Source organism: Homarus americanus, unplaced genomic scaffold, assembly GCF_018991925.1.
Source record: "Homarus americanus isolate GMGI-L3 unplaced genomic scaffold, GMGI_Hamer_2.0 scaffold32929, whole genome shotgun sequence".
NCBI classification, from domain to species: Eukaryota; Metazoa; Arthropoda; class Malacostraca; order Decapoda; family Nephropidae; genus Homarus; species Homarus americanus.
Window position 1 is genome coordinate 18744520 of NW_024737097.1, and position 27481 is coordinate 18772000.

General features: G+C 38.8%; 1 protein-coding gene across 2 annotated transcripts in view; it reads left to right on the top strand.

The window, feature by feature from the left end:
- The window catches only part of LOC121873267 (glutamate receptor ionotropic, kainate 4-like), a 53046-nt gene that overhangs the window by 21147 nt on the left and 4418 nt on the right, over positions 1–27481 (top strand). The window contains exons 2-13 of one of the 2 annotated variants that reach the window (XM_042376695.1): positions 2189–2292; positions 4818–5075; positions 6168–6502; positions 7794–7976; positions 8139–8232; positions 9783–9879; positions 12949–13045; positions 14034–14109; positions 16198–16428; positions 18227–18444; positions 19368–19544; positions 25598–25677. In XM_042376695.1, the coding sequence (XP_042232629.1) occupies positions 4847–5075; positions 6168–6502; positions 7794–7976; positions 8139–8232; positions 9783–9879; positions 12949–13045; positions 14034–14109; positions 16198–16428; positions 18227–18444; positions 19368–19544; positions 25598–25677 (1817 nt within the window). In that variant the 5' untranslated portion in view covers positions 2189–2292; positions 4818–4846. The remainder of the gene's footprint in view (positions 1–2188; positions 2293–4817; positions 5076–6167; positions 6503–7793; positions 7977–8138; positions 8233–9782; positions 9880–12948; positions 13046–14033; positions 14110–16197; positions 16429–18226; positions 18445–19367; positions 19545–25597; positions 25678–27481) is intronic. The other variant, XM_042376696.1, reaches the window with a different exon arrangement.

Sequence of the window (27481 nt, forward strand, 5' to 3'; positions counted from 1 at the left end):
TTCACCTCATTTATTTAAAGACAAACAAGAGACATAGGCATAATAGTATTACAGAAGACTCGATATATTGACTTAGAGAACAATACGGCGGTTCGTTGTGTTGTTGTTATGATGGGGAAGCCCTTCCTTGGTGGCTATTGTTGTGGGTGGATGACTAAGAGGCGTTGGTGACAGGTGTTTTATGGTTCTTTAACTACTGAATAATGCTGATAGTATTGGTGGTGATGGTATTGGTGATGATGGTGAGAGCTTGCACTGGTACTGGTGATGGCCCCAATGATGGTTTGACGAATGCTCTTGTACAGTACAACGTGTACTTACTTTTAAGTGTGATATTTTTATGTTATTCCAGATGTTGTATATAATGACAACTTCTGAGACGTTAAGAAGTCCTTGTTAAAGTGACAGCTGTTCGTCAAAAGGTCAGTCATATTCTGATGCGTTCGTCTTAACTGCATTAGGAGGGTGTGATCTTAGATTTATGATAATTATAGTAAAAGTGTATATCTAATACTACTACTCTTAATAATAACAGTAAAAAAAAGAATAAAGATAATTGCTAAGTCTACTCCACACGTTCAAACTTTTCTCAGATTTGTCTGCGCAGGCAAAATGTAGCCTATGCGTTTTTCCACCATACTGTACAGTTGTGTCTGCGCAAACAGCATTTGCCAGTGTCCAACAGAGACTGAAATAACACATTTATCGAGCTATTATTTTATAAAACCCCTGTGTGTCCAATTTTTACTTCTTGCTAGTATTAATTAATATCGTAGATACATAATTACGATTAAAGACAAAATGACAAATTAAGGAATCGGAAGATTTTATATAAAAATAGCACTGTATTCTTTAACATTAATTTTCTTAAGCGATCGTTCACTGTTTTATGGATCTCAATTAACTGTTATGAATTATTTGGAACAATTAAAAAAAAAGACTCATTGGTACATGAAGCTGAAGACAGAGCAACTGGTCTGAACGATCCTACACATGCTCCGCCGCTTTGTCTGTGCAGCACTTGATTTTGCAGACCTAACAAACTGTCTTTCGCAGTCTTTATAAACTTCCGCTACAAATGTTCCGATTTGTCTGCGCACACTTTATCTGTGCAGACAAATGTAGGCAAAAGTCTGAGTATGTGAAGTAGGTTTTAATCACATTTGTGTTGGAGTGATACTGCAGCACAACATCGCGTACTTTATCAAACAGGTGAAGTTCACAAGACAGACGGTGCTGTAATAATATGTAAACACCTGCAGGCAACTTTCATCGCAAGGACTCAGGTACTCTACGCACACACACACACACACACAGGTATTACCGATGCAGCAGGCTGAGATGACATATGTTAGGGTAATGAAGATTTAGTATAGAGAAGATGATATATTATTCAATAGACTGCCTTCTCCGCCTACCTCGCCAAGGCAGAGTAAACACACTCTTTCCTGGAAAATAACATATAGCCCACGTAGCACCTGTTATTTGGGTGCCTCATAGATTCTCTTCCCTAATGCTTTATTCATATGAGTTATTTGTAAGTGTTTTCATGCCACGCTCAAGATGACGGACACCAGATTATTGTGTTGTAGATCGCTATAATGCATGTTAGACAAGTTGTAAGACTAGCGAGGGTGAAATTCATTGAATTAAACTAAACCACAAAAAGAAAAAAAAACACTTTCTTCGATATCGTCTTTTATGACTTCACTCCCTCGTTGAAGGAGTCACGTCATGAACTCATCATGCGTCTCAGTTAATACTTGGGCAACCCGTCAACAACATTAGCTGTCAGTAGTTACTGTATACATTAGTGACGCCTCCCAAAATGGCGTTGGAAGAAGCGAGTTACCAGGAACAATTCTCCATTTCTTACAAGTTTCCTTTGAACAATCAATTCTTATGGGGTTCACAACTGAATGTCATTATTAACAAGTTACAGCTCAGTGAGTTAGTAATGAATTTTGTGACAGTATATGAGAGGACTCAGAATTAAACCACATTAATAATAATAATAATAATATTGTACACGTGATGTGTCGCCTTCACTTGTTGGTAAGAATGTGGCTGTCATGCTGATGATTCTGAACTATGTATACTGCCTGCATCTTTGTACCTGGCTCAACTTTGTCCATCAAAAGATCCCAGATATACCGAATAACTCAAGTCATTCTTTCTTGTTTGACAGAGGAGAAGTCTGATGACACTTCAACACTCGGACATCATTAAGGAAAACAGCTTTGATGACCACCACCGTTTAGAACCTTGAGACGTCAAACTACAAGATAACATGTGAGTTACTTCCAAAAATTAGCACAAACCTTCTAGTTTCGACCAATAAACGTTATACAATATTTTCGTCTCCACTCCTACTACACCTTTCTCTGCCTTTAAAAGTAAGGAATCTCTAATGGCAGGCCTCCACCGCCTCTCGCCATTTCATGAAAGTTGAACGTATTATTGATATTCATCCAACAAAAACAGCAATTTCATACACACATACGTTATTTAAGCAAAACTTTGGCTACAATCTACATGATAATATACCTCTAGGTACTGCTGTTGTATATCTCAGGTTAATAACAGTATTTCAGATGTTCAAAAGTTAGAAATGGAATTCCCAAACATGTCTTATCAGTCATGGCAATTATGTGCTGGTATATTCATGGTAATAGGGCAATGAAGGTGTAACGACACATATTTCTCGCAGTTTATAGCACTAGTCATGCCGCTCATGCGTTACCAATATATTGTGACATCTGGCAACCACAACGCATCTCCTCTGGCTATAGACTTGTAAACAGTACAGCCCTGTTGGTTTATTCTGGTATTCGTTGTCCACAACAGTGCCGGATTTAGACCTGTGGAGGCCCATGGGCAGCCTCTTTGTGGAGGCCCCCCTCATTATAACTACCCAAGAGGGTGGGGTGGCGAGTGAAGCGAGCCTAAACATCTGGCAGTTCTGGGAGGCGCTGTAAGCCCCGGGAAAATTTTGAAATTTGAACACTTCTTTGGAGAATTTTGAAGCCATATGCAGTTATATCGAGGAAATTAGAACACAGCGCCCTGATGGCATTCGTAATGGAAGTGATAATGAAAAAAATATTTTATTTGTTTTTTAATCTCAATTTCGTTATTCCATGTAGTTTATTTTTACTCAATATAAGTTTGTGGAATTCTAAATATATTATTAGCAACACAAACAACAGCATTCATTAAAAATATACGGTTCATAGGAAAACCAGGTATTCATGAATTTCAAGGAGTAGCTAGCCTAATTTCTATCACGCTTCTTGCTGAACATAGTTTTACGTGATGGAATAGATAAACATGAATTTTAAAGAATGAAAATAAAAATAATCAAAATGAATAAACAAATAAATAAAATATTGTAATATGTGGAGGCCCCTGGGCAGCTGCCCACTCCTGAATCCGGCCCTGGTCCTCAAGTGAGCGTCATCTCCAGTTTCAGAATGATCCTGTAGTTCACTTGTGGGTAGCAATTATGAAATATTTATTGCGTGTATCTTGACTATTTGACGTCTATACTAAAAAATAAAAATCACCAGTGCCGCCGTCTCCCCAGGAGTGGGGAGACGGCGGCACTAATGGGACCCACTTTCACTGTAAGGTACAGTATTTGTTCAGGGTTCATTTCATTTTCATAGTATTTTTTTAAGACTGTATATGATATAGATACTCGATTAACCATTGCAAGTTCCAGAATGTATCTGTACCTGAGCCAGTGTTGGTCAAATCTGATCTTGAATGAGTTCACACTCGTCATCACACTTTCTCTAGCAGGTAGTTCCAAGAGCTCACAACTCTCTGTGACCCTTAGTGGGGTGGGCATCAGCCCTCCAGGTATGAACACTCGACTGAGTAATGCCCTCTGAGACGTTTATAAAATTTAATTGCTAAGTCACCCCTTGTCCGCCTATAGTATAAGCTAGGCAGCTGCAGTTGTTCCAATCTCTCTGGGTAACTGAGGTGCCGTAGTGCAGACACCAGTTTGGTGGCCCTCATTTGGGCGTTTTCAATCAACTGACAGTCTCTAGCATATCTCGGGGACCAGTAGTAGTTGGTTCATCATAACATCTTGTATAATGCTGTCTAGCACTTGACCCACTATGCTGGTCATGCTCACCGGCCTATAATTATTCCGAATAATTATAGGCCGATCTCCACTCCACGAATTATTTATTCGTGGAGTGGCGATCTCCCTGTTTGAATATGAGACTTACATGTGCCATTTTTCAGTCGCTGGGGACCTTTTCCTCGTCCATGCAGCTGCAGAACGAGATTTGGATTTAGAAAGGCAGTAAAGTTGGTGAAACTGGAACTTTAAAAATAAGTGTTCTTAAGCCCTTTGGAGATTAGGGGTGGGCACAACTCCAAAAAGGTTGAGAACTATTGGTTTAGTCGAGGATTAACAAAATGATTACTTGATGTCATGCTGGTCAGTGTACATACGAAGGCACACAACATCTGGGCAGTAGTTCACTTATACACTTTCCACATCATTATTTCAGCTGAAGCAAGACACGTGACAGTTGTAGAATACTCATGTAGGATGTGCAAATGTTTACATCACATCTCTCATTACCCAGATGAACATTAATGTTTATGTACATATATTACTCCAAAGGAAATTTGACATATTAAGTTGTAATAACGTATTCTCTTTCTTTATAGTGTTGGTCATTTGAATAAACTTTTGTCATTATTGGTTCTATTGTTTGAAATATTAGTAAACATTCCAGAACTACAGTCATTAAAGTTGAAATGCTGGCTTAACATTTGCTACGCATTTACAGATTGCCTCGTTCCAAGTTGCTGAGTTACGATGGTAGGATCAAGCATGACAGGCCTATTGCTGTTGGCTTCTCTTCTGTGTGAGGCTCAACCTAACCTGAACAAGCAGCCTATATCTGCTTGCTGGGATGCTGTTCAAGAGGAAGAACCGCAACCAGCTCCAGCGTCTGAGGATTTTGTCAGGATGGCTCGATTTGTTGTTGAATTTGCAAAGCTGATCAAGATTAACGAAGTGTACTTTTGCTTGATGGGGGAAACAGGTAAGTGGCGCTACTTCCAAGTCAATAAACAAGTTTTGCAAATGTTTAAGGGAGCTGCAAAGAAATTTATACTTATTGGTAAATTCTTATGTGACTATTATATTCATATATTGCACCTATATGGTCAGTTAAAATGAATCAATCAAACCAATAAACCATTACAGTATATGGTGAATAATTCTTATTTGGTGGTATATTTATTATGAATCCCCAATTATAGAGAGTTCTATCTCATAATTGTTAATTATTACGAACTTAAGCGACCTTATTTGTTGAGGCGCACTGAGATGGATGGATGAATTAAATTAAAAACTGGGTCCCCGGAGAGATACAAAACCTTGGGTGATTGGTAAAAACAGCCCAAGAACGTTTAAAGTGGAGGACTGTGGTCGCCAACCCTCAGATATGAGGACGGCACTCTGATTGATTGACTAATAACATCATAGCATCAAACTATTTACCAGTAAAATTTACTGTTACTTTTACTTTCAAGTCCATTATCAATGAAATTCAGGGTGCTGGGAATCACCAAGAAATACACACTTTCTTCATTTTCTGTCAGTTATTCACTTTTCTCGTTGTAACATATCTGATCTGTTAAGGTGTTCATCTTCTACAAGAAGGTCCAATCATGTACTGTATCTGATTTACCCCAGTACAGCTTCACATAACACACCATCAAACACTCATTGTAACATTTTCACTACCACTATCCCATTTCTGTTTCCATTTACTAATCTCTATACATTTGCTTTCTCTTTACTATTTTTACAACTGAAATGTATTTGAGTTGAACCATTTTAAGATTAATAAGGTATTCTTTGACTTTCGTACAGTTCGATGTGGTCTTTGAAAGTTTTTAAATTCCTGTGCACTTATCTACCCTACCTAATGTGATCACACTTATTTTGATATTCAGACTCTTGTGTTTTGAGAATCTTTAAATTTTGAAATTCAAGTCTTACGTATACAATATTTAATAGGGTATGTGGTGTTCTATATTCTGTATTTTTTTCTAAAATGTTTACTAAAATTATTTTTTTTAATCAAATTACAATATAATTTATCCACTTATAATGGTGTTGCCCACAGGTTTGCCAAACGGGGTAATAAAGCGAATATTTGCATCAATACTGAGCCAACATATGATGTTTTTCATGCCGTGTGATCTTTCTCGTATGATGGGGAGCATTAACGCCCTGGATGCCGGTGCTACTCCTGAAGATTCTGTACCACAGTTCCTCTTCCATCCCGCTGTCCTTCATCTCACGACTCGCAAATCTTTGGCTACTACACTCATCACATTGTGGAAACAAAATCTCAGTGACCACTTTGGTGCTCTCCATATCATTATGGGTGTTGACCTCCCCCCATGCCAGGTCCAGCTGGAGGTCACAGCTCGATGGTTCCAGTCTTCATACAATTTGGTACATAATTCATATTATAGTATTTATTGCACTCTATGATATTCAAGCATTTTCACGGTGGTGTTTCCCACAGTTTTTCTTATCTGTTTTAGTTAGTTTACTTTGAGTCAACTTAAATATTAAGTTTTTTTTTTTTAAATAATCAACTCTTAGACTTACAATTAAGTGATTTGCATAATTATCAGAAGTTGGTTTTAAAGAAACTTAAAACTCATATTTTACAATAACGGCACATTATATATGTCAATAGTTTGCATGAAAGGGATAGTCAGCATGTAATTTACTTTTTTATCCTTTTCGCCACTGATGGCTCATTAGCCGCTTGGGTGGTTACGCACTGTTGGCAAGTGGGCAACGGGTTAAGAACTTCGTAAGTGCTTAAAGAATTCATATGGTCTTGGAGGACCTCACACTTGGTACCGTCACAACACTCTCTGGCAGGTTGTTCCAAGAGATCACAGTTCTCCGAAAATGTTTGCCCTCACAATTTTCTGGACTTGTGGCTTCTTCAACCTTGAGCTGTGACGACCCCTTGTGGGGCGGGCGTCCGCCAGCTCCAGGTATGGACACTCGCCCGAGTAGTACACTCTGAGATATTTATAAACTTCAATTAGGTCACCCCTTGTCCGTCTGTAGTATAAGCTATGCAGTTGCAGGCATCCTAATCTCTCTGGATAACTGAGGTGCCGTAGTGTAAGGCACCAGTCAGTCAACTAACAGTCTCTAGTACATCTCGGAGACCAGACGGCGTGACAGTACTCCAGACGGGTAAGCACCTCACTTTTGAAGAGTACTACGAGGAATGCTATTTAGATATGTGAACGACCCTATAGGACCTACTAGTTTAGTCGCTTGATTCACCGTCTCACAATGGCCCGAAAGCTTCAGTTCATTGTCATCATACACACCCAGGTCCTTTTCACATTCGGTCTCTATTTATGCAGTTTCTTCGCCCTGGTGCCGTACTGCAGGCACTAGATCAAGTTTTGTTATACTGCTGTATTGCAGGGAATTGATTCATGGATTTTTATAAATTACTTAATAATTGTCTATAACCAAGACATTTAAATAATGTACGAGAAGGACAGAAAATCCCCAAAAGACGCTTTACAATTAACGCTGGAATAAAACGTTAAGAAATGCCCTGTTACCCTCGATTCTTATGATAAGTAACAAAAGAGTTAGGTAGAGAATAGGTTAATGGACACTAGCATATAAAAGATATCCCGTCATGACGTTACCGATGGCTATAATGCTATTAACAGAAATATTAAACTCTTGTGATCAACAGAACACCAAAGAAGTGATGACAGATGAAGTATTTCTGTTTAATGATGGAAGAGAGAGCTTACATGTTCCAGTGACAAAATGGCATCCTCATAGCACGAAGACCCATAGCATCACTATCCTTCATGAGCCAGACGTTGGTCCTGAAGACTTTCAAGGACATGCAATTCAAGTTATTGCCATGGACGTGAGTTACTTTTAATGAAACCTGTCGTATTTGTTTTTATTTTAATATTTAATTTAATTATTGTACAGTACATGCAGTATATTTATTTATTATCAGCAATTTCTCATATATAAAGTAGGGAGACTTATTTTAAATACTCTTTTTTGTCTGTATATTTTACAGTACAGTCCACAGATAACGAAATCTAAGCCGTGCAAGATGGTGTTATCACCTAAAGATGACCTTCATGAAAACGTTTGCCACAAAAATCGCATAGGTAGGTACATATGGTATAAAATAATGTATATTTTTTCATACCATATAATAATGTAACTCAGGGTGTTTGCAGTGGACAGTATCGTAGTTTAGGCAAATGTGTAAAAAAAAATTGGTATTTCTAAATAAACCTAACCTAGCCTCAGTTGACAAGAAAACATGCGGCAGAAGTGTTGGAAGAAGACTGCACCAACCTAACCAAAGAAACCTACCTTACTATGATATGGTGTAATATTAGGTTTTTTTGTGGACGTGACAGCAGCCGCCCAGATCGAGCAGCTCATAAACGTACACTGAGCATAGGCGTTGATCGGAGCGCGGCAGAAAGCACGCCAGAGTGTTTTGCAACGGGGATGCAGCATCACCGCCTAGATAGACGAAGAAGAGCGCGCTTAGGCGCCTAACTATCTACCAAACGAAGCATTGGCTCAAGAAATTAATATCATATCAAAACTCACCAATGAAAATATAGTAAGAAAAGAAACATCAAAACAAATAAAGCATCATCGGGTATCTTGTCAAAATTAACCTAGCTCAGTAGTAGAGAATTTACCCCTCAAAAAAGTGTTATGGAATAGATTTTCATCTTGAATGAAGGGCTAGGTACAGTACGCGAGACTATACTGCACTCCTCTTCCGATATCCTTGGCACACTCGGTAATATATGATAACTAGCTACTCATTTATAAAATTTAGAGGATCAGTAAAGTAACAAAGCATTTATATATGGAATAAATTTTATTGATTATTTAGGTAAAAATATTGCTAATTTTATTTATTGTTCAGGCATTTGACTATACAGTATGTACAGTACAGTAATTTGTAATAAACTATAAAATTTGCCTTTGCAATCACCTTGTCAAATGTATGAGGATGACCTTCATCTACAGTAATTATTAATTAATTAATTAATTAATTACTGTAGTTAATCCCACCAAATTTCCAAGCTAAGAGAAAAATCATATTTAGGTGAAAATACGAATAAGGGTCTACCCCTCCTTGATGGTATTTTCAGGCCCCCCAAAAATCGCGATATTTGCAATTTTACTCAAAATCTCAGGATACGTACTCATGAGCATGCTGATTTAGAATCTATGGTCGACAGATCGATTTCGGGATAATTAGTGGTCGCAATGACGCTTTGAATATTTTAATGACATTTCACAATGCTAATCACTGTACTCGCCAGCTATAAGTTTCCGAGGTGATTAGTTGGTGTTTTTATGTTCTTCTGGACGTACTTAATTACTGTAGTTAATCCCACCAAATTTCAAATCAGAGAGGAAAATCTTATTTGGGTGATAATACAAGTAAGGTTTTATGAAGATTGAATCCAATTTAACTTTGAAAGCAGAAAAGTTATTTTGTATTTCACTGGTAAATTAAAATAAATGGTTTCCTTCTGTATTAACATTCTCCATATCTGATACTCCATTTTTCCAGGATACAGTGGAACTCTTCTCGTGGCAGGGAAGGAGAATTAATTTGCCCTAGTTGTTTTCCAGCATTTTTTGCTGGGTTTATAAAAAAAAATTCTAATTTTCATTTCAGAGGGTGTCATGCTGGGAAGGTCGAATAAAGAGACTGCGTATTATGAAGGATACCTCGTGGACGTCATCTATACCATGTCCACCGCTCTCAATTTTAGGCATGTAAAATGATTGAATATTTGTGGCGTCACCTGAGGTGTAAATTGTCCTTAAATTTACTGTGTAATCTTCCAAAGGATTTTTATCCAATATGAATCTGAAAATTCTACTGTCAGTCATATGTATTCCAATACAAGATTACTGTAGTCTTACCAGAAAATTATAACCAACTGTATTTGCATATGGATTTTGAACTTAAAAGTTTATAGAGCAAAAAAGTTAGAAATATAATTGCTCAGCTGTAATGAAACTGATTTGACTGAGCATTTTTAATTATAACTCACTTAAAAAAGCACCTGGTAGAATATAACATTAAATTATAATATACACTATACAGGTATAATATCTCTCGCTATACACAGGGTTAGGTTCTTGAAACCCCTTTTGTTAAGTGAATTTTCGTGTAGCGAATAAAAGACCTTTGGGGGGGGGGGTAAGGTTCGGTTCTCCAATGACAAAAAATAAAAATATCATGCTCCAAAAACGTATAAATTGGTTCATGAGCGACAAAACAAATCTGCCTAACTAATGATATACAGTACTTTACACAACTAATTTACTATCTAACACATTAAAAACATGAATAATTTACTTTATAACTTGAGTACATTACCTATGGGAAGGCAGTCAGGGATCACCACAAGGGGCTAAGGAAGAGAAAGCTGAGTAAGGGCCTTACTCAGCAAGATGAGAAGGGCTGTGCACCTCATCACTGCTGTCTCAAGAGCAGTGGTTCTCAACCTTGTTTGCCCCATGCACCCCTTTCACCATATGTCAGAATGTCATTCCCCCCTCCTTTCCAAGATTGTCTGCCTCAAAAAGTGCATTCCAAATAATATGCATATAATACTGAAAAACCTTTATTTTTTTCCATATTAGTACATATACATTTACAATTTTACATGGATTATTTTTATAGTGGAGTTTTACAAATTAAATGCCAATTGAAAATGTTGATGGATTTATAAAACTTGAATAAAAGTAAAATAGTTTTTTTTTTTTATAATGAATTACTTAACAGACCAAACTGAAGCATAATGCAATAAACAAAAAGTTCAATAGAATACCAGGATATTGTAAATTTGTAATTAATTTTATTCAGATGAAGATTACAGTCAATGAGAAACCTGTGATTGTTTTTTCTTCGCCAATTCTGGGATACGCGGAGGAGTGCTTGAAAGGGCACAACGCAGGTCATTTTCTACCTCTAATCTACTACGTTGCTTCGTTTTAATTTGCAACAGAGTTGAAAAGCCTGACTCACAAAGATATGTCGACACAAACGGAAGCAATGCACGGATAGCTCTTTCTGCCACTTTTGGGTAGGAATCGCACATCAAGGGCCAAAATTCTGTGATTGATTTCTCATCGAACATATCTCTTGCTCCCGAATCAGTTTCCCCCCCCCCCTGAAAACCTGAATTCCCCCCCTGGGGGGAATTCCCCCCTGGTTGAGAACCACTGGTGTGGGTAAACGTTTAGGGGTTCTATTTGCGCTAGTTGGTGTAGTTGACGGTTGGTGACTATGTCAGGATATCTGATGTTATATACATCCCTTAGGTCTAAGTTTTGAATTATCTGCAGTTTCTTTATGTTTGTTTGTTTTATTGCATGTAGGGGAATTGGCGGATATACTAGTCGGGATTGGACAAAGGCTCTATATAACTTTAACTTGTTTTTTGCTGACAGGCTTCTGAAGCGTTTTAATTTAATTACCATGTTTCTGGTTTTTGCAAGTTTTTCGGTGATGAATGTTTTGTAGCCTTTTGTTGTTATCTTCAGCCCGAGGACAGTGCCTTCCATGGCATATGGAATCACTTTGTTGTCTACTATAATGGGGTCTTTTTTCCTTATAGCGATTGGGATTATTTTGAACTTGTTGTTGTTCGTTTGTATCTTCCACTTTTTTTCGTACTGGTTGATGTTCTCTATTGCGTTGGCAGTATGTTGTGCCATTATTACTGTTGATTTGCCGGGGTATGTGATGATTTGTGTGATATCGTCTGCAAAACTTATGTATTCACTGTAGGGAGCTGGTTCTGGTAGGTCTGCTGTGTAGACATTGTACAGCGTGGGTGAAATGACACTGCCTTGGGGTGCTCCACTTTTCAGTTTTATGGGTGGTCCTATAAAGCTGCCAATTTGTATTTGTGCCGTGCGATCGTCTAGGAAGTCACAGGCGATTTTTTCTATTGGTTCTGGAAGATTTAATTGAAGCAGTTTAAATTTTAATCCTAGGTGCCATACTTTATCGAACGCTTTCTTAACGTCTCTTAATACAATGTTGACTTGGTTTCTTTCTGCTTTCTTGTTGGCTAACGTTTCCGTGATTATGGCTAGTGCAGTATGTGTTCCCTTTTTTCAGTGAATCCATGTTGTCTGGGGTTTAGTAGTCCGTTTTCACTTCTGTGTTTTCTGATTCTCTTGTTTATTGCCTTTTCAAATAGTTTTCCTATAACTTCGAGTAGGGAAATCGGTCTGTAGTTAATTACTTGGGTGTGGTCTTTGGCTGGTTTCGGTATGAATATAAGTTTTGCGTTTTTAAATGCATCAATGAAGTATCCACTTGCCAAAGCTGAGTTAAATATTTCAAGGATGCCTTGTGTGCAGTTGTTGGGTAGGTATAGGATCATATTTCTTGTGATTTTTGTAAATCCTGGTGCTTTTTCTTTAGTGTGCCTGATCTAGTGTAGCAGTTCTCCTTCTGTAATTGGTTCTGTCAGGTTGAGCCTGGTTTTGTCCACCACATGGTATGGGGTTATCCTGTGTATCATTTCAGCCATTTCTCTGCAGATATGATTTTCGTGTTCCTCATCAAATTGCTCATTTTCTTCTGATATTTGAAATACTTTTTTCCATTCTTTCCTGTATGCGGATTCTATCTCTTTTTCTTCAAAGAGTTTTTTCCCGTTTTGGTCCTTTATGTAAGTTGTCTTAGTATAGTACTTATCAGTTTTCCTGTATAGTGCTGTATGTGTTAAATTATGTGTTCAATGTATGGATGGTATTTCAATATTGTACTGTATCAGTTTTATATATATACACAGTATATGTATATATTCTCACAGAGTGAATCTGAGTGTCCTGCCCCCAGAGAGCGCTGAATTTGGTATAGATAACGGTGATGGCAACTACTCAGGTTTAGTAGGTGCTCTTCAAAGTCGGGTACGTATGACGTATAGTAAAATTAAGCCGCGAGTAATGCGAGTAGAGGAATAATTAAAAGGGAAATAAATAAAATTCAGAGCAATAGATAAAGAAATTAAAGTAAAAAAGATACTAAATAATAAACAATATGTTACTTTACATAGTCACAAAGAATAGGTGCAGTAACAACATATACTGAGGCAGTTGTAGAGAGTTAAAGACAAAAGGTAGCACACTGTTCACATACTAAGAATAGTTATTTGCCGGTGTAAAATAAGTAATAAATATGGATCTAGATAATCAAATTACACGGAAGAGGGAGTAGCATACTTATTAGAGAAATATTATTTCATGCGGTGAAGATGAATATGTATGTAATTCTCAATATAACTCATGGTTATGTGGTTAGTATAAAGAGGAAATGTTAATATACATAAAACAGGAGTGAGGGGAGGCAAGGAAGGAGGGAGAGAACCAAATTACTAGGATGATGGAGTAAGCTGTTGAGCCATGAGATTTAACAGTGATTATTTCGCCAAATCCTGAAAGGCATAAATAAAATATGTAAAGCAAATAAGAGCATCATGTCAGTGGAATAATAAGAGTTTGTAGAGGAGTAGTGTGATAAGAGGGAGGGTGAGCCGAGATGAAAGTTCACCGATAAGACAGCAAATGTCACAGAAGTATACCATAGATCTTTATGAATTACAGTACTGTATACTTAAGTACTAATGGTACAGTTTCTGCCTTTCTTGTCTGTCTGTCTGTTTGCCTCTAAATATCTTATAACACACACATACCCATATGTTAATTACTTGTATTGATGTGGTGTTGAACTTTCTCATTGATCAGCAAATAAGGAGATGTAAACAAACTCTAGCGTGCAAGACATACCTTAGTCATATAGTCCTTCCACAAAACACAAGCCTTAGCCCTTCCACAAGACATAAGCCTTAGCCCTTCCACAAGACAAAAACTTTAACGCTTCTGTTCCTCTTATTGACAGAAGACGGACATCGCCCTTGTTGGGCTTTCCATGACCCGTGAGCGGTACCAGATCATGGATTTCTCGGAGCCTATTGGTGAGTTTTTATTTTTACCGTTATCAAAATCTTTCCCCCTGTCTTCTTTTTGTGAGGTTGATTATACATCTTTTGGTTATACATCTTGTGACTATATATTGTACTTCTTGATTAAATATGTTGGTTTCAGCTTAGGCGGTACATGTTTCATTTCGTTTGACTTGGTCTCATTTAATTTTGTGCATGCTGAACTATACATTTTATGCATAGCAAGAAAGTTTAATTTTTATGCAGCTTATACATCTTGTTCATTGTTGTATAAGCATGTTTATGCATCAATTAACAAATGTATATGAGGAATGTGGACATTTACTCTGTCCTCTTTAATAGTCACTAATTCAGGGTGATTGCTTCACAACTAACTTCTCGCTTCGTATATTATACTCAGCACATTACCAGTATACAATTCCTTAGTCTTTTCACTTTATATTGATCACAATAATTCCACAATACTTGTACAACAATTATCTTCACTTGTCTCACTGGGCTTGTTGTACTTTACACCTGAGCAGAAACGGTTGACAGACTTCCATACCGCTCGTGGGTGTTTATATACTGTACGTCTCGTCAGAGTGTGAGACGCCTCTAGCACCACCGAGATACGCCTGGGAGGTTTTAGAAAGTTCTACTTTGATCGAGGCTTACAATAAGAAGTAAATCATAACATAAATGACGCAATGCATTCTAGAATAATCTTACATAAGTAATACATCAATATATACAAGAAAATCTCCCTAAATTTACCAAAATAACTGCTGCTTGAGACAGAAAATATTCAAAACACTTAGTTTTGCAAACATTATTATACCAAATTATGCCTCGGCATAACAATATAATATAGTTTCCTATATGCTTATACAGTGCAGGTACAATATCCAGCTTCTACTTTTTTTCTTATTTTCAATGGTTACGTGCAAGTTCCGTTCTTACGGACGTTCTTAAGTCGAAAATGTACTTAAGTCGAATCACATACCGCCTATGTGCATACAGTACTTACATCATAGGCTAAGTCCTTATATACATATAAACTCACTTAATTTAAGAAAAAAGAAGAAATAGAATGACAAAGTACAATAAATTAAAGTAACAAATAAGTCATGAGGTAAATAAAATACTTTAAATTTAAAGTTTAACTTTATGGGACTTCATTCGTGCCGGTGGATGTTCGTAATTCGGACGTACGTAACTCGGGAACCCCATGCATATATTTGTTAATACTCATTGTGACACATTAAGTATTCTTATGGTAATAGTTTTGGCACTGGTCAAATGTTTAACTTAATATATTCCTATGATTTGTTTAATTACAGTCAAGTATGATGACATCTTTGTCAGCTATCCTTGGTCAAGTTGCTTCACTGTTATCATTGTTGTTTACCTGCACGATCTCGCCACACTGTACTTCCACAGCCTACATGCACTGTATACCTAAATTGTTTATATTCATGCTGAACTGTATAACTGCATAGTTTATAAACATGCTCATCCAATTGTAAACCTCTATGACAAATTTACTGAATAAATATTATTATTATTATTATTATTATTACTATTATTATTATTATTATTATTATTATTATTAATATTATTATTATTATTATACAGTAATTATTTTAAGTCCTCCATCATGGACTTATTTATCACTACACCAGGGTAAGTCTCTGACTGAGCTACAAGGTATCACTGTAACATATAGTTGACATGATGGGCATTACAGACTGTACTGTATTCTTGTGTGAAATATTTTACATTAAAAAGAAAATACGATTCATAAAAGGATGAGGCTGTTTACATTTACAATTAGTAAGCTAATGAATGTGTTGGTGGGTGATGCTGGACTGTGAAGTAATAGAGATAATATAAACCAGAGGGCTATATTAGGGCCATGTTGTAGAGGGGAGCATCATAGTGGACTACTACTATTGTAACACCCAGTGAATGACGACGCATGGGAGATTATGTTGCTATTATGGTCATCTTATGCTCCAACAAAATTAATGAAATGTGACAAAGGTAAAAAAAATCTGTGAATGAGATGCGTTATATTAAATATAAATGTGTTAATGTGAGATGTTTTTTATCTAACAGCTTACACTGGTATGGGACTGTTCGTTTGGACTAACTCGTCGTTGCATACAATTGGTTGGAACACCTTCGTCCTGTCATTTCACTGGGGGACGTGGTTGGCTATCATACTACTTCTTGCTGTCATGACTGCTGGCTTCTGGTTCATTGTTCAACAACAAAGAAATGAAGACCCACATTTTAACAACGGACACAATGTTATTTTCATATTCTTCTCGTGTCTCGTCCAGCAAGGTGGGTTGATTCTTATATTTCATTTTGTATCACAACAGTCCCATTAAAGCCATTTAGCAATTCCCTTTATCATATTTATTCAGCTGTTTATTTACTTATTCATATTTGTATTGAAGAACAGTCTCGCTTGCTTCATTTTTGCTAATAAATCAAATGTGATTGCTTATTGGTTATTTAATATTGTTTTGACTGAGTTACGTCAGTCTGCATCCTTGCCCCTCTTTGTGTATACATTGTACAGTATAAAAATAACATATATTCTGAACAAAAAAATTACCTTTAAAGGAACCTAAAAAATTGAACACTGAGCACCAAAGCAAAACGTATATTATTGATGAGGTTTGGGTGCTTGAATCGATGAACCAAAATTATTTTTGATTCAAAACCCAAATTACTCGAGTACGTGTATAACATTTCAGTTACATGTGTTGATATCACTTCAGACCGGCATGAAATTTCCTACATACAGTATATGTGAAGTTCCACATGTATAGACGTTCTACCCGTGTACAATATAGATGAGCCAATTGGTTGAACACACTATAGGGGTTGTACTGTACCAGTACCTTGGCTCCCACCTGTTCACCACCGCGGACATCGATGAAGAAATTCAACATCGGATCAGACGTGCATCTCAAGCCTTTGGCAGACTCTGTACCTGTGTCTTCAGCTGTAGGGAGCTGAAATTATCTAAAAAAAATGCAAGTGAATCTAGCAGTGGTCCTCCCCACCCTGCTGTATGGCAGCGAGACATGGGTCACATACAGGAGGCACCTCAGGGCACTTGAAAACTTTCACTAACATAATCTACATTCCATCCTCCAAGTTCGCTGGTAAGACAAGAGAACAAATGCCAGTATTCTCGCCGAGACCAACTGTAGGAGCATCGAGCCTACCATTATCCATGAACAACTATGCTGGACTGGCCATGTTACCTGCATGGACGACCGTAGACTACCAAAGCAGCTACTTTAGTCACCTAACGAATGGTAAACGTAACCCTGGTGGGCAACTGAAAAGGTATAAGGATAGTCTTAAGACAAGCCTGAAAAAAGTACCAAATCGACCTCCTCACCTGGGAGACAATTACTCCACACCATAACGCTTGGAGGAGCACCACACAAGAAAGTGTCAGCACTTTCGAGTTAGCCCGACTGCATACCGAGGCAGACAAGAGCCAGCGCCGGAAAGACGCTGCCGCCACCCGTCCCGCACTAGATGTAGCCCTCACACGTGCAACATCTGTGGACGACCCTGCCGATCCCTTATTGGCCTCTTTGGTCACCTCAGAGCTCACCAACGAAGGCGACATCCTTAATAACTCATATCATTGTATCATAGCTGGATGATCGTCATAGTCAATTCCGAGTGACAGCAAAGTAGTAGTGTAGATAACAACAGAGGAGATAGTAGAGTGAACGTCAACCCAGGGGAATTTTTATATTAAGTTGGGAGGGTAGCAAAGTGAAGTGAGCTCGGAGGGTGTGTACAGTATGTCTTTTTATTAGTTCGCATTGAGGCGTGGGTGTAGTGACGTCACTTTTCAATTCAAATTGATGAATGGTTAGTAGTTCGTGCCACACATCTGGCGAGATGGGGGAGCGAAAGGAGGGGTGGGGGAGCAACGGCGGCGGTGTGAAATTGTGAATGTCGCTCACGTGTTGAGCTCACGTAGTGAGGAATTTTCCATGGTGCTAATTGTCTCGATATATGACACATCGTTATTTAATTATTAAATTTCCTAGTTATGGCCCTCAAACTGCTTCATACAGAACAATTTTACTTCATTTCCTCTTAGGGTCATGGATCCTACCTACAACCGGAAGAGCCCAAGGTGTTTTGTGGATGTTTTGGTTTTCATCGGTGGTCCTGTACGCCTCGTATACAGCTCGCCTTACTTCCTTCCTGACTGTGTCATCTATCAGGTTGCCATTCTCATCCCTTGAACAAGCCGTCAACACCCCAGGGTGGAAAATAGGAATTCTGAAGGGTACTTCAACAATCCAGACACTTGAAGTAGGTCGTCAGACATGGTGTTTGATCATTTATATGTAACTTTGTGAACACTCGATATAAATTAACATAACATTTAAATTTTATCCAGGTCCAAATGTGGTGTAAAATTTTACATTAGATTCCTTTTTAGAATCTTGTTCAAGAGTTCTGGTCACAACATAGTTTAATGATATGTTTACCTGGTGTTTTTTCATCCTTTGACACGCTACAACTATTTATTGTTTCACAAAGTGATGAATTGTAATAAAGTAACTGTACAGTTTCTTAGCACTGTTTATATGCATGTATGTATGTGGAATAGTGTAGATTTATGTGTGTACAAAATTACAGGAGGCCTGCAAACACTGTAATAGTTTAATTCTATTCATCTCTAAGCAATTACCCATTAAATTTTATTGTCACCAATTCCTTCCAAAAACAACGAGAATATATTAAATTTGGCAGACGAGTTCACATGTCATTGAAAACGATGCCGGTAGAAATTCTTCAGTGCATTTGTTGGAACCTCTAATTTTTATTTACTTTATTTTTTTTTTCAAACTCAGGAGAATCAAATCAATAAATAAAACAGCCAGGGATGCATTTTAATTATCACATTGTCCATAAGACTCACCCTGATATCCAGTGACTGTGTTATGGATTATCTTGCGAGGAGGCATTTATCCTCGACCCCGAGGAAGGCATTTATCCATTTGAGTCCTAACTTATGATCTATAAACTTGGTTGTTAAACAAGATTGCCCCCCTTCCAAACATATACTGTACAGTCCTGTACTATATATGTTTGTTAACAATTCTCTCTCTCCTGTTTTCCATGGCACCCTCATATATATTTTTGTCTTCTGTTACTGTTCATATTTTCCATGTTTCTTTTACTCATCTAAGGTGGAATTAATGTGGTTACTATCTCTTGGCTCCCTCCAGCGATCTCAAAAGGATTACTATAAGAAATTATATAAGGGGCTGAAGCAGAATCCGAGTCCTCTTTTTAGCAGTGAGATTGAGGGCATCAATCGTGTCCTTACTGAACCAAAGTATGCAGTGTTCACTGACCAACTTAGCATGGAGTTTTTACTGAGGGGTAATTGCTCAATTAAACAGGTTAGTATGATTTGTGTAGATTAGATGTCCCTTGTGATATTGTTTCCCGACAGTATGTACATGTAGTAGTTAGTAGGCAGCTATCAAACAGGGAGGTACTACCGCCTGAGAAGTGTTGGAAGCATAATGTGTTGTCGAATGGTAGACCCTGCTGCCATATGGCATCACGAAAATTGTGACCAAATCTCAGGTTGCTGATCTGACTTTCTGCCCCATTTACACACAATTGCAGGGCCTCAATTGTTTCTCTTACCATTGACATCACAACCTACATACAGTATATTGTTTCTCAGTCGTGATCATTTTTTTTATTTTGTATTATTATTATTATTATTATTATTATTATTATCATTATTTTACTATTTTTATTTTTTTTATTTTTTTTTTATAAATTTTACTTATCTGAATTATTATTATTATTCTATTTTCGCCCCCCAGGTGCCGATGTGGGTCAATGACCTGTGCCTGGGTGGGCTAATCCCCGAGAAAAAAAAATGTTCCAACAAACACTACCTTATTCCCTCCTGGGCTTGATGGTAGACCTACAGTAAGATTTCTCCGAATTATTTACCCAATTACAATATTCATGGTTATTACCGCCGGCAAGGCCATGGGCTCGTAATGCACGTCTTGCCTGCGGTGCCCACCGTTTCTCTGTGGATGTCGGTCACATTAGAATAACCCGTTATAGTACATCCTTCTTTCCTCACACAGCCAAACTGTGGAATGCTCTACCTTCTTCTGTGTTTCCATACTAATACAATCTGTCTCACTTTAAAAAAGCTGGTTTTCCGGCATCTTCGTGGTGTAGATTAACACAGTACAATATAACCTTTTTCTTCTCAATTTTCAATTTCATTCTGTTCTTATTGTTTCGCCCCCCAGGCCCAGTTGTGGGTCGTTTGACCTGTGCACGGGTGGGCTAATTCCCGAAAAAAAAATGCTGAAACAGGAATTGATACGGTGAATTTATAGTAATGTGCACCGGTCTTTCTCTCGCTGTTATTAATATGTATTTCGTAATGTTTAGACATTTTTAAGACATTTTTATTCTATGATATTTCCACCGGAAATAAAGGGTAACCGCGATATTAATTTTCCAATAATATTATATTTGGTAAGTCACAAGTCGAGCCATTTGTTGTTTACGTCTCGCGGAGAAGCTCCGTTCCTCCTCAGCCAGTGCTCCTTACCTCCGTGTTCGCTTCTTAAGCGTCTCAGACTTTCCAGTTGTGATGAATTATACTGTACGGTGCAAGATTCCAAATTCACTCTCAACTGAATATATATATATATATATATATAAACTCTGCTTCGCTCAGGTTATGTACCTGTATATTCAATACTGTATAACTTTGACTGTCACAGTTTGCCCTCCCAAACACAGGTAACCACTTCAACCTAACTTTACCGATTCTAACCCAACCCCACAGCACATCACCTAACTTATCGTAACCTAACCTTGACTGTCACAGTATGCCCTCTCTGACATAGGAAACCACCACCCACAGTCGCCGTGGCGATATCTCGTTCGGAGAAGATATTTGGTTCTTGCTCGGACCGCCTGGAGCCCAAACTGTGGCCCACTAAATCACAGGAACTTAAGAACCTTAATAAGCAACGCGGCGATGCTTAACCCTAGCCACCTCCTTATCATGGGGGACTTTAACTATGGCGACATCGACTGGAGAAACGAGTCCACCCCGAATGACTTGAATAACCCTGCTACTCTTTTTGTAGAAACTCTGAGAGATAATTTTCTGTTCCAACATGTTAGAGACCCGACACATTACAGAGGGGAGCAAACACCCAAGCCACTTGACCTCATCATAACAAACGAGGAGGGTATGGTGGCCAAACTGGAACACCTTGCCCCAGTTGGCACCAGTCACCATACAGTGTTGTCATTCAGATTTAACTGTTACCTAATTCAGGATAAGGCCAGGCCAAGGTGCAAATATTACAAGGGAAATTACAATGGGATGAGGGAAGAGTTGAGGGGTATCAACTGGCCTGACTTATTAAAGTACAAGAACGCAGACACTACGCTGAATATCATAACTAGTAAAATGACCCATTTGATCGATAAATATATACCCAAGACCAAACCCAGTGCTTCTTGGAATACGAGGGGATCCCTACACATGAACCATGCGGCGGTCGACAAAATTAAGAAAACCCAGAAATTCAAGACGTGGGTTGGGTCAAACGATGAGCAAGACAGGAGGATGTATGCAAGAGCCAGAAACCAACCGTACCGTAAGATAGAGTGTAGGAGGGCTGAAAAGGAGTTCCAGAGGCTGGTTGCAAGCGAAGTCAAGTCAAACCTAAAGGCGTTTCACCGCTATGCAAAGTCGAAATTGAAAACGCGAGTAGGAGTATCAGACCTGAGGCTGGTGGATGGTAGTTAAGCAGATTCTGACCAGGATAAAGCTGAGGCATTGAATAGCTTCTTTTCCTCAGTGTTCACAAGAGAGGATGCAACTAACCTTCCTGCGTTTGAGGACAGACGGTTCGACACTGCACTGACCCACATTGTGTTCACAGAAGAGGGTATTAGAAATAAACTGTCCAGACTAAAGGTCCATAAAAGACCCGGACCTGACATGGTGCATCCTAGAGTGTTAAGAGAGTTGTGCAACGAGCTTGCAGAGCCCCTGAAGATCCTGTTTTGTAAATGCCTGGACGAACAAATGGTCCCCAGTGAATGGAAAGTGGCTTATGTGAGTCCTGTCTTCAAGAAGGGCGATCGTCACTCCACGAACAACTATAGACCGGTGAGCGTGACCAGCATAATATGTAAAGTACTTGAGAGTATTATCAGAGATGCCGCAATGGAAAATCTAATACGAAACAACCTTGTAAAAGATTTCCAACACGGTTTTATGCCGGGGCGCTCCTGCTTAACACAATTGCTCAAGGTATTGGATATTTGGACCCATATTCTGGAACGGGGTGGTAATATCGACAATATTTACCTAGATTTTGCCAAGGCTTTCGACAGTGTACCCCACGAAAGGCTTAAAATCAAACCGGAAGGGTACGGAATTCGGGGGAATGTCCTAGCGTGGATAGAAGACTTTCTACATGACCGCAAGCAGTGTGTGGTGATTAATGGTACGAAATCGTCATCTGTACCAGTCACAAGTGGGGTACCACAGGGCAGTGTATTGGGCCCGCTGTTGTTTGTTTGTTTCATAAATGACATGCCTGACGTTGTACACTCCTCCATACAAATGTTTGCCGATGACGCCAAGTTATTTCGGGAAATTAAGAACCAAGCGGACTGTGAAGAGCTGCAGAAGGATCTCTGTGGGCTCCAGGATTGGTCGAAGAAATGGCTGCTAAGATTCAATGTCACGAAGTGTAAGAGGATGCACCTGGGGCGTACCAACGGTAAGGAGGCGTATCATATGTCCCAACGGGATAAAGAAACTGCGCTAGTTGAGACTGTGTGTGAGAAGGACCTAGGTGTGTATGTTGTCAATGAGCTGAAGTTCTCGGGCCATTGTGAGAAGAAGGTAAATCAGGCAAATAAATTATTGGGTCTTATAAGAAGGTCGTTCAGATATCCAGACGGTCCGTCCCTCGTAACGATCTTCAGGAGTGAAGTGCTTCCCCATTTGGAGTACTGTCACCCCATCTGGTTCCGAGATATGCTAGGGACTGTCAGTTGGTTGAAAATGTTCAAAGGAGGGCCACCAGACTGGTGCCTGCACTTTGGCACCTCAGCTACCCTGAGAGATTGGAGCGCCTGAACTTGCCTAGCTTATACTACAGACGGGCAAGGGGGGACCTAGTTGAGGTGTATAAGCATCTCAGGGGGCACTACTCAGTTGAGTGTCCTTACTTGGAGCTGGCGGACGCTCGCCCCACAAAGGGTCACAGCTCAAGATATGAAGAAGCCGCAAGTCCAGAAAACCGTGAGGGCAAACTTTTTTGGAGTGAGGGTTGTAAACTCTTGGAACAATCTACCAGAGAGTGTTGTGACGGCACCGAGTGTGAGCTCTTTCAAGACAAGACTTGACCAACACTGGAGCGGGTTCAGGTACATTCAGGAGCCGGTGCATGCCCAGTATTTGCCAACAGTGCGTAACAGAGACGTGACCGATCGCCCGGGTGGCTAACGAGCCGATCTTTTGGAGAAGAAGATAAATGAAAAGGAAAAGTAATCGAGACGTGACCGATCGCCCAAGCGGCTAACAAGCCGATCAGTGGCGAAGAGGATAAAAGTAAAAAGTAAAAATGTACCAAGGTGCACAAACCTTGTCTGTAACATTTTAGGTCTTTTAACTGCCTCCATTTTGGAGTTAAGGCTGGAACGGACAGAAAGACTCACAGACTCGTTCTTTTGTTATACAGTACACTGTATCTGCAAAATTACCCAGGTTTGCATGGCTTAAGTATACTGTATATACTGTATAACCTTGACTGACACAGTTTGCACTTTCTGACATCGGGTAACTACCTCAACATAACCTAACATAACCCAACCAAATCAAACCCAGTCTAACCTAAGTTAACCTAACCAGTCCCTTCCTAATCTAATTCAACCTAACCTTACCTAACCAAACTCAACCTTGCCTTACCTAACCCAACCTAAGCAAACCCAGCCCAACTTAACCCAGCCTAACTTAACCCATTCTAAATTAACCCAGCCTAACCTAAATCACCCTAATATAACCTAACTTAACCCAGCCTAACCTAACCTAACTCAACCCAGCCTAACCTAACCTAACCCAACCCAGCCTAGCCTAGCCTAACTAAACCCAGCCCAGCCTAACCTAACCCAGCTTAACCTAACATAACCCAGCCTAGCCTAACCTAACCTAATCTTGACTTTCACAGTTTGCTCTCCGACACGGGTAACCACTTTCCGCAAACGCCGTGGTGACATCTCAGTCAGGGAAGATTTTTGGTACTTTTCCCAACCACCCTGGGTCCGTGATCAATAGTAATATAGTAACATGGTGCACAACCCAAGAGGCCATGTAATAATAATAATAATAATAATAATAATAATAATAATAATAATAATAATAATAATAATAATAATAATTATAATAATAATAATTATAATAATAATAATAATAATAATAATAATAATAATAATAATAATAATAATAATAATAATAATACAGTAAACGGTTTATTAATAGAGTTGCAGCCGGTGGCTGAAAATTTACAGACTTACATTTGATTTAGACATAATGATATAATATGCATTGCATATATTTACAGGGCTGTACAGTACATAAATCAGGAGTTGTTTATTATTTTAACAATAGATGGGGTGGTGCTATTCTTATATCTATGGGTGCAGGCTCATACGGGCTGAATTTTGTTGTAGTGCCGGAATGCGCAAGGTGGGTGGGGGGCTGCCGGTGGCAGGTGGCGGCGATGACGAGGGTGGTGCATTAGTTGGCTGCCAAACCTTTCCAGTGCTTGGTGGTGGAGGTCACTGAGGGATGGCATTTCCAGGGTGGAGAGAGCGTTGGTGTAGCTGGAGTATTCTGCGCCGAGCATGATTCTGCAGGCCATCTTCTGTACCTTCTCTAGATGACGTTGTTGGGTGTAGTTGAGAGAAGACGACCAGGCTGGTGACGCATACATTAGTTTGGGGAGAATAAAGGCGTTGTAGATGGTCCTCAGCTCTGGCGTGTGTGTGTGTGTGTAAAGTTTCAGATCTAACTGCTTCTGTTTTGGAGCTATGCCTGAAACAGACACTCACAGACTTACACCAAGGAGTCCATAGTCTATAGTACTAATCCCGTGGTGCACAATGCAAGGGGCCATTTAATATGTGTGTAAAGTTTCATACATTTATGATATTCCAAACAATGTTGTCTCACATATTTATTAGGAACCCATTCTTCACTGTTGTAAGCATAATTAACACTTCAGCAGCACCATGCCCTGTTCTTAATATTTAATGTGCTTTGGTGGTTTCTGTTTAAGTGATTTAATTACTGTACTTTCTAAATGACTTAGGAAGTTACAATTACTACTCTTCTAGAGGGATTTAAGACTCACTTTAATGTTTTTTATATTAGGTCCCTGGCAGTTACCTGGCTGGCTATTTACACCTTGGACTCAGAAAGCGACTCCCTTATGCCACCGTTCTTAATAAAGAGTGAGTTTCTAATCAGAACACCTTGAAAATATATACTGTACCAGTCCATTTGTTGTTAAATTTTATTGTCTATTTGTATATCCACATTGAGAAGTTGAGCATTGTTTCACATTGTCAAAGATCCACTGAATAAGTACAGTACCTGTACCAGTATTACAATTGAAACTGTAAAAACTGTATATGAAATACTGTATTGTAGTGACATAACTCCAAAAATAACTTCTAATAGAAGATTTTCATTTGCCAAGTTTTTAATACATGATAAAACAATTTCTTGCATATATGACATCATAATTTGTATGGACGTAACTCTAAAATGCTACTTATCAGACGATGAAAATCTTTTAGATCATCATAATAATTTTCATCCTCAGTACACTGTATATTATTTTAACCTTTGGTTGCTTTTAGTCAAAGTGACCTTTTCTAGTTTCATGCCTTTCACCAAATTGCTCTTTGTTAATACACAACTTGTTTTCGGGGTCAGATCTTATAATCGCCAATCCTTTCCTATCACAATTATTTCCTTAAATAGAAATGATTTGATTGGAAGCAACTGTTGCCATCTAGAGACACGAGGTCTAAAACACAGCCATGTCTGTCTAGCCGTTACTGTTCATAAATTGCGCCATCTTGCTTTCCAAGCCAGTGTCCCTCTTCACACTCTGCCTAGTAATGTGAAGCGAAGTGTCACCTCCTGACTTATGGGTGCTTTAAAAGTTAATTGTTGAGGTTTATCTCAACTTTAGATGTTATGAATAAGAAAGACTGACATTGTTTTGTGACATCATTTAGTAGGGTTACATTATATAGTAATAAAGGAAACAGGATCAGACACAAGTTTACTCCTTGCGTTTCATCACAAAAGATGTTCTCGTTCTTCATAATGAAACACCAGGAGTAAAGTTGTCCCTCAGAGCCTGTGTTTGAGGAAAGACGGTTTGACACAGCGGACCCATGCTCGGTTCTCGGACGAGGATAAAAGAAATAAACTGTCAAAGCTAAAGCTTCACAAGAGTCCCGGCCCAGATATGGTACACCCCAGAGTGTTAAGAGAACTGTGTAACGAGGTTGTGGAGCCCCTTAAGATCCTGTTCCTGCAAATGACTGGAGAAGCAAAAAGTCCCCGACGACTGGAAAATAGCTATGCGAGTCCTATACTCAAGCAGGGCGATCGTCACTCCACGAACAATTATAGACCAGTGAGCCTGACCAGCATAGTGTACAAAGTACTAGAAAGCATCATAGGAGATGCCATGAATGAACATCTGTTATGAAACAACCTTGTAAAGGAATGCCAACACGGTTTTATGCCGGGAAGATCCTGCTTAACACAATTACTCAAGGTACTAGATGTTTGTACTCAAATTCTAGAACAAGGCAGAAATATTGACAATATATACCTAGATTTTGCCAATGCTTTCGACAGTGTATCCCATGAAAGGCTGAGAATAAAACTAGAAGAGTACGGGATTCGGGGAAGTGTCCTAGCATGGATTGGAGACTTTCTGCATGACCGCAAACAGTGTGTGGTGATAAACGGTACGAAATCATCATGTGTGCCTGTGACTAGAGGGGTACCACAGGGCAGTGAATTGGGCCTGTTAATGTTTGCCTGCTTCATTAATGACATGCCAGAAGGTATACACTCCTCCATACAATTGTTTGCGGATGATGCCAACATATTAAGGGAAATTAAGAATCAAACAAACTGTCATGAGCTACAGAAAGATCTCTATGAGCTTCAAGAATGGTTGAGGAAATGGCTGCTAAGATTCAATTTCACAAAGTGCAAAAGGATGCA